Below are 9,229 nucleotides of genomic sequence, written 5' to 3'. Positions count from 1 at the left end.
TTACTAAAGTAGTGGCTTATTTTGGTCACTTTTATGTTTTTGTGGCTTATTTAGGTTCCAGCTCCATAAATTTTAGATGCTATATACATATTTTAATACTTTCTTTGAGATATAAAACAAAAATTAAAGTATACAAAAAAGCGCAAATAATTTGAAATTATAAACTTAATGTTAATGACATAGTATTTTAATTTTAAAAAAATTATATATATATATATATATATATATATATATATATATATATATATATATATATATATATATATATATATATATATATATATATATATATATATATATATATATATATATATATATATATATATATATATATATATATATATATATATATATATATATATATATATATATATATATATATATATATATATATATATATATATATATATATATATATATATATATATATATATATATATATATATATATATATATATATATATATATATATATATATATATATATATATATATATATATATATATATATATATATATATATATATATATATATATATATATATATATATATATATATATATATATATATATATATATATATATATATATATATATATATATATATATATATATATATATATATATATATATATATATATATATATATATATATATATATATATATATATATATATATATATATATATATATATATATATATATATATATATATATATATATATATATATATATATATATATATATATATATATATATATATATATATATATATATATATATATATATATATATATATATATATATATATATATATATATATATATATATATATATATATATATATATATATATATATATATATATATATATATATATATATATATATATATATATATATATATATATATATATATATATATATATATATATATATATATATATATATATATATATATATATATATATATATATATATATATATATATATATATATATATATATATATATATATATATATATATATATATATATATATATATATATATATATATATATATATATATATATATATATATATATATATATATATATATATAAAGAGAGAAGAATGTAAGATTTACTTAACAGGAACAAGTTTGTGTACATGTTAACAACAGTGGAATGTTAATTCAATCTTGTTAAGATATTGCTCCAAGTTCAATTTTGAGTCTCAAGGAATTAAAGTTATGTTTTCACAAACTAAATGCCTCTTTTGTTTTGTTAATGTTAGAAGATATAGTTTTCATTTTTCTTTTTCACCCTCTTTTTTCTATTCTTATTTTGCTTCGAGAGTCTCACCTTTTCTAAAGAGAGGTTGGGCAGTTACTCAGTAAATGTTCCCTCTTCTTTACAAAATAGAGATAAGGGATAATCTCAGCCTGATTTTTTCTCTGAAAAATTATTGGGTTGGATTGAATCGGATCGGGTCGGTTCACATGGACGATTCATGACCCAAAACTTACATCTCTCACTTCGTACATAGTGGACATGATCCAAGTCAATGCAACATCAACTAGACACACAATTCATACGACAAATAGTTCGTGGGACATGTGAGCATCAAGAATTTACCTTTAAGGTTTTACAAGCCTCACATAGTAATCCAATCACATGTGGAAGGAATTCACTGAGAATACTATTACTCACAATACCTGAGATTCCATTCACTTCAGTAGTTACTTATTCGATCTCTCATCTTCTTAATGAGATGAATTTGAGTTCATGTTTAATTTCATATACATAATTATACTGAAGCATAATAGTTGACTTATGTATACAAGTTAAATTATACATTTTAATCATCTTCCCTTTCTACTCGAATCTATCAAATGCTCGAAGAATCTCTTTAACCAAGCAGCTTCTTGTACTGTAGACACACAATTCACGAATTTAGATTCCATGGTTGAAAGAGTTGTGCAAGTTTGTTTCTTACTTTTGCATGAAATAGCACTACCATTAAGTAAAAAAGCATAATCAAATGTTGATTTTCTATCATACCACTCGCTAGTCCAATCAGTATTTGTATAACCTCTTATGAATAAATTAGATTCTTTATAACATAGTGAATAATCTCTAGTTCCCTTCAGGTATCAAAATATTCTCTTTATTACTTTCCAATGATCTCTTCCAAGATTGGATTGATACCTGTCAACCGGACTCATGGCATAAAAAATATCTTGACGAATACACATCATAGCATACATCAAACTCCAGACAACACTAGATTATGGAACTCGAAACATGTCTTCCTTTTCTTTTCCAATCTTTGGATATATTTCAAGGTTTAAAGTTTCACCTCTTGCTACAGAAGTATCCATGAATTTGTAACTATTCATTTGAAGTCCGTCCAATATTTTCTTTATGTATGTTTCTTGAAATAAGCTCAAAAGTTTATTAAAACGATTTATTTGGATCTTAACACCCAATTTATAGTCTCATTCACCCATGTCTTTCATATCAAATAACTTCTAAAGCCATGACTTGACAGTTTTCACATATTTTAAATAAGTTTCAGCCAATAAAATATCATCTACGTAAGAAAAAAAATTATAAACTTTTCATTGATTTTTTTCACATAGATGCATTGGTCTTCATCGATCATGGTGAAATCAAATGACATCACCTGCTAATGAAATTTCAAGTACCACTGCCTTGAAAATTGCTTTGGGCCATTAAGTGCATTTATTTATTTATTTTTACAAAAAACTCTTAATGGGTTTGAAAGCATCTGATTCGTTCAGATCTATGAGGGAGTCTTATTTCTATTCAGACTCTTTTTATAATGCTAATTTATTTCCTCGTAAAGCTCAAACATTGTTATTTTTTTCTCTCTATATACATTGTGCCTTCCCCCTCTCTCCATTATCAGCATCTTCTTCCTTTCTTTCAAACGGGTGTTGAATTTTTTCCTCTTGAACTGGTAAATTTTCAGGAAAATTTATAAGTACTTTGTTTATTAATTTGTATACTCAACTTATTTTTGGTATTACTGTTTTTTTCTCAAGAACACTGAAATTTTGCTTGTAATTTTATATTTTGTTTATAAAATTAGTAGTCTCGTATGTGCTTATTCGATAACATTTTAGATTGCTTAGTCTGATTGGATATTTTTACCTCATATACATATCACTAAAATATGCAATGAATAAACAAAAAGATCAAGAAAATTAATAATATTTTCATTAATGTGTTGGCATTTTAGAGAGACATGTCATACTCTTATTTTTTCCCACTCTTGACCTATGTTTGTTTGTTGATATTTTGTTTTTCTAGATTAGGTTCATCAATAACTCTTGTCACTTTTATTGGTTCAAGTTTATTATTGAGGTAGAAAATAATTTGCTGACTTGCTTGTTCTAGAAAAGCTTAGGTATTATGTTATTTTTCTGAAAGAAAATGTATTGGATTTATGTCAAGAACGTCTCAATAAAATTAGTAGTCTAATACCAAATTATAATAATATGCATTAAATATTTACACACATGTAAAAAAATATTATTGATTTAGGACTGTCTTTTTTATTCTTACATACTTGTTTTTAGTTTATATATATTCTTAAAAGCACTAAGCATTTAACTTCACATAGTAATATTATTATTTATAAACTAAGAATTAGTTCTAGTGAATAAGAGGTTAGACATTTGATATAATGATGAATTATATATATTCAACTGCTAAAAACAAACAATCTTAATCATTCAATGTTCAAATCTAGAGACAATTTCTTAATCATTCAGACATACATTCATATTCATACGTCTTAATGTTAATCTTTGTCTCGTCTACATCCAAGAAAGAAAAGATCAGATCAGTAACAACAGACTTCCAAGCATGAGTGAACAGTCAATTATTGTTGAGAGGATTTGAAAGAGTCGAGCTTGTAAAAGGTTTATCGGATGGATTTTCTACCGAGGTAGAGATATTTTGAAGACAAATTCATCATTGAAGGGCTAGAGACCGAATTGCTCACTCAACAATTTCTTCTTCTCGAGTGAAGTAGATTACTCTTGCTCTATGCACTAGGGAATGAAAACAAATGAGGCGTACTCACACAAGTAGTGAAAGGGATACCGATACCAAAAGCAATAAGTTTCTTACACTTTGTTTGGATAGTTGTTATTCGTTGTATTGTATTATTAGTCTAAATATAATGTTTGTTTTTGATTGTTACTTAAATTTTATTGTATTGTATTATTTAAATTCATCGTTGGGTAATGGTGAAAAATCTTATTTTATGTAAGATCGATTTGGTGTGATCACATCGTTACCTTAACATTTTCTTCTCATTTGTCTTTACTTATTACTTAATAATTCTATTTATCATTTATTCTAGCATTTCATAGTAGCTTCAACCTATACTCTAAAATTCTTTGTAAGTTTATCATTCAAATTATGAATGTGACATTATGTAACAGAGGACGATACAATCAATCGAAATATTGTATTCATTAAAACAATATGCATCACAACACAATACGATACATTATGAAACAATACATAACCGCCACCCAAACAAGATGGTAAAGTTTGAAATTTGAGAAACTTCACCTGAAAAGCACCTGCAAGCCACTATTTCAATCAAAACCCAAAACTGGGGACAAACTTCAACATCGCCAAAATAACAACTTCAATAGAAAAGTAGTCTCTTCTCTGACTATCTGCTCACCTCCCAACACTATCAACTCAGAACAAGGGCAAGAAAACAAATGCAGTAAAACAGGTAGAGCAAGTTGAAAGATAATTAGTCAATTTGCAAGTCAGTAAACGAAGAGGGTAAAGAGGAATATCAAATGACCTACCAAACAAAAACCTGTTGCAGTTACAGAGAATACACATACGTAACATTTGCAAACACCTATTCCCAATTTCATATTTCCTTTTGACAAATAAATTTTTGCTCCATTATCTTATACAACAACATAAAATTAACGTCAGCAACTCCATTGGTAACAGAAAGAAAATTGAGGTGCAAGCACTTCAAAGATCATCTCTTCAAGCAGTCCCTCGCTAAGGAGGTGTAAAGAAATTATTTAATCAAAGAACATAACATTATTCCAACAAATTCATGTGAAATGAACATCAAAGTATCTCAGGGAAATGTTGAGAGGTTTGAGTACAAAAGGGAGCTTAAAGCATATACATGAAATAGACGTTACTAGAATTCCAATTTCTGGAATACACATCTCACGGAAGGGAGGATCACAAAATTCTTGCCCCTCCCCTACAGATCAAAAGCAGGGAGCAATGAAACTCGGAAGTAAGATGCTTGAAAAGTGAAGCCAGATGAGTTAGTTTATATGACATTCAAACAATGAACCTACCGCACATATCAGAAACATACAAAGATGAACTCGAGCAACTATGAAATAACTCTGCTGATCTTTAGACTTGTCTGTAATCAAATTCATGACTAGTTCCATTTCACATCAGTGCACAGTATCATTCCTGGCAGACCCTAATGACAATATAGTAAATAGCAGAATCTTCCAGTGTGAAACAACAACTAATTAACGTACCAAATAGGAATATCATACTTAAGATGAAATCACCTACTTACAATGCATATATATGAAGAACATATCGGGTTATACCCAGAATACCACCTGCACCTTCAAACAAAATTTAGTGCAAGATTAAAACAGAACCAGAAGTTCTATTATCCAAACTACAGAACCAGAATTTGGCCACACTTCAGTCACTTATTAACACAATGCTTGCTCCCACATAAAACTAACAACATCATATTCAGTGTAATACCGCAAGTGGGGTCTGGAGAGGGTAGGATGTACGCAGACCTTACCCTACCTTTGTGGGGTAGAGAGGTTGCTTTCGATAGACCCTCAGCTCAAAAGTAATGTTATCAAAGTAGGATTGCAAGAAAAATATAACAACCAAATAGAAAGGTACAAAGCAAATGAAGCAACAAATAGTACCACACAAAGAAGAATAAGAAACTATGCAATTGCTAAATAATACTACCAATAATGAGAAGAGGAAAGGAAGAGGCTAGACCCCTACCTCTCTCACATAAAGTGCGACAACACCCAACTGTCTACTAACCTTTTACCCTAATCCTCAACCTCCATACCTTTCTATCTAGGGCCCCCAACATTTAACTCGCAAAAAGGCCCTATATATATCATGCTCATAATCTATCTTGCACACAAAGCCAGAGAAGCCAATCATGGAGTATATTTTCCCTCCTTCCATCAAGTGCTGCATTTTCACTAAATGATAGAAGTTCCAACTGTTTATTACAGTTTTGCCTAACTTACCATCCACATATCAAGTAATATCTTGACGTTAATTTTGATTGATTTGAGAGACTGAGAAAACATGCTTGTCAAGTCCATATCACAGGGTGGAAGCAGAAATTTCATCAGTTATCATTCTCCATATTTAGGGAAACAATACCATTATTGAGTATCATTATAGTTAGATCAGGGGGAGGAGGAGGGAGAAAGGGGAAGGAAATGTATGCCACTGATAGGCTTTGAACCCTCCACCAGTCCACCTCAACAATCAAAGGCAGGAAGCTCACCAAGTGAGTTAGCCCTCAACCCTTTTATTGAGTGTTCGAAGTGTGTATCCATAGCTCTGAATTAGTGTTCATCATCTCTAGAATACTACAATCCAATATTCTTGATGAACTCCATATACACAGACTATGGCGCAGATTTACACAAGTACTTATTACTTTTTCATTTCTTTAATTTGATATTAAAAAGGAGTACAGAACATTAGAGGTTTAAGAATGATGATAGCTTCAGTCTATTCTACATACTGGGAAGCACTACCGCAAAAACAAAAAGAAATGTTTCAAACACAACATTATTAACCCATTCCATCATAATTCTAACATGATTCATCTACTAATATAAATCATATGAGACAACTGGGTACAAAACTGAACACTCAACTAATGACTTTGGTAAGTTGACAAGTATATGAAATGGCAGTGACATAAACAGGGAAAAATATATAGATATGTAGTAATTTCCTAAGAAAGACAACCCACTTGGGTTTTAGCTGCTAAAAGTCTCAGAGCTAAAAGGACAAGACATGGATAGACACAAAAGAAATAGACAAAGCTGATGAGTAATGTGCAATCCATAAGAGAAAGGCAGTAAACCACACAGAACCAGTACTGTTCCCTCTCCAAAATATTGAGATAAGAATCAAGTTACAGAGCACACAAGCAAGTTGCCACATCAAATTCAAAATCATACAAACCTTCTTTGGCATTAGACATTTACCACATATAAAATCTAACAAGGTCTAATTAAAAAATAATAGTAACAATATACTTATAATAATTCTAACATACACAAACTCGTCATTGATAAGGGAAGTGAAAAAATAATAAGTGAAAACCAGTCAAACCATCGGGTACACTGCAATCATTTAGAAACCAAAAGGATCTCCGGCTTTTTAGCTTTACTGGGTGTGTTAACATTTGACATAACAGTTGCTGCAGCAGCTATCTTAGCTGTCTGACGACCTCTCCTGTCAAGCTGAATCAAACTCCGAGTTGCCAAAATTGCCTGCGGATTCAACTCATGTGAAGCCCTTGCATACATCCGTTTCACTGCCACTGAAGCAGCATCCTTGACATCCTCAGCATTCAAAGGACCCAACAAACAATGTCCCAAGATCCTTATCACAGGCTGCAATATTTCCCACGGAAGTGGAATTCTTGCACCCTTTGGCCTTAATTCATCATATCCATTTTCAATTCTCAAATTCTCCATCGCTTCAGAAACACCCTCCAGATCCCCATTACTAATTTCAACAGAATTCTCGGAATTTCCATCAGTTTCATCAAATTCGGACACGCAAGGACAATCTTGACCAGCCCAATCAGCAGCAAATTTACAAAAATCCAACTTAGACCAACTGGGCATATGGGAAATCTGTTTATAGTAACAATCTAGAGCTACCCCAACAATGCAAGCACGTTTAGTTGACTTCACAGCAATTTCGTGCTCAAGAGGGGGCGATAAAACTCCCACCAAAGGACGATTCTGGGCATTAGACGACCTGGAATTTGATTTTGCCGATGTGGGGTTTCTAGGACTATGATATAGAGAAGGCTGAGAGAGATCGGGAATAGAAATGAGTATGGGTTTTCCTCCGCGGGATTTGGTTTCAGCGCCGTAAAGGGCAAGAAGAACAGCTTCAAAACCAGATAGAGATGTAGAAATAGAAGAATGGATTCGGGAGAGATAGATGGAGGATAAAAGGGGGATAAAGGAGAGTACCACAAGACGAAGATCAGTATCAGAGGAAAGGAAAGTGTCGTACAGCCAGTTACAAAGTGGGTCATCACCGGCGCCGGAGGAAGGGGAAGAGAGAGAGGAAGAAATAGAAAAGTATGCCCCCGGAGAGAGGAGAAGGGACCGGGCAGGGCGGTCCGAGTCAGCAAGGGCGGAGAGAGAAGCGTCAGTGGTGGAGTCGTCAGAGGAGGGGAGGAGGGAAGAAAGGAGGTGGATGCGAGAACGAGCTTTAGAGATGGATTCCCACCAAGAATGCATGGGGTCGTTGTTGTTGATCGGAGCGCCGCCGTTTTGGTGGTGGTGGTTGGATGTGGAGGGTGTTTGAACGGTTGAGGATGCGGAGGAAGAAGGAGAGTCGCCGGAGATTTGGGAATTCAGTTGGAAATCCATTGGGATTGGAGGGGTGGCAGATCGGAGTTCCGGCGAAGTCTCCGATGCGCAAAGTGGACTTTGTTTTTCTTTAAACTAATCTTTTCACCAGATGTCTGTCAAGGTTTGGATTTTGGAAGGGTAAAAGGAAGCGCAATAAAACTCTAATAACTGTTCAATTTATCTTCACATGATTTTGTAAATTTGAAATTATAATTTTAACATTAGAAATATTGGCTCAAAATTGTCCATATTTCACTTAAACACATTAATTTAACATTATACCTATTAAACACTTGTACCCATTTGAATTTAAACTATTTGAACAATTTTTTGACAATCAACTAAAAGTATAAGATGTGTGTAATACACTTGTGATGATTGACAAATGACTAACGTACATGTGGCATTTTGAGCCAAATATTTATTAAAAAATTGGCTTAAGTCATCCATAGCCCCTTAAAGTTGTCCGCATAATTCGTTTAAACACCTCAACTAACGTTTGTACCTATTGAACACCTATGCCCCTTAAAATTGATACCT

The 9,229-nt window shown here is 31.4% G+C and overlaps 1 protein-coding gene across 1 annotated transcript; it reads right to left on the bottom strand.

Moving 5' to 3' along the window:
* Positions 1 to 7,168: 7,168 nt before the first annotated feature.
* Positions 7,169 to 8,859, bottom strand: LOC102595389 (uncharacterized). Its single transcript, XM_006341774.2, has one exon. It carries the CDS (start codon positions 8,705 to 8,707, stop codon positions 7,442 to 7,444), a length of 1,266 nt encoding a protein of 421 aa, XP_006341836.1. The 5' UTR covers positions 8,708 to 8,859; the 3' UTR covers positions 7,169 to 7,441.
* Between the last annotated feature and the right edge of the window lie 370 nt (positions 8,860 to 9,229).

This window comes from Solanum tuberosum, unplaced genomic scaffold, assembly GCF_000226075.1.
Source record: "Solanum tuberosum cultivar DM 1-3 516 R44 unplaced genomic scaffold, SolTub_3.0 scf00028, whole genome shotgun sequence".
Lineage (NCBI taxonomy): Eukaryota > Viridiplantae > Streptophyta > Magnoliopsida > Solanales > Solanaceae > Solanum > Solanum tuberosum.
Note: the sequence above shows the minus strand (reverse complement) of the source record. Positions and strands in the feature narration are given on the sequence as shown.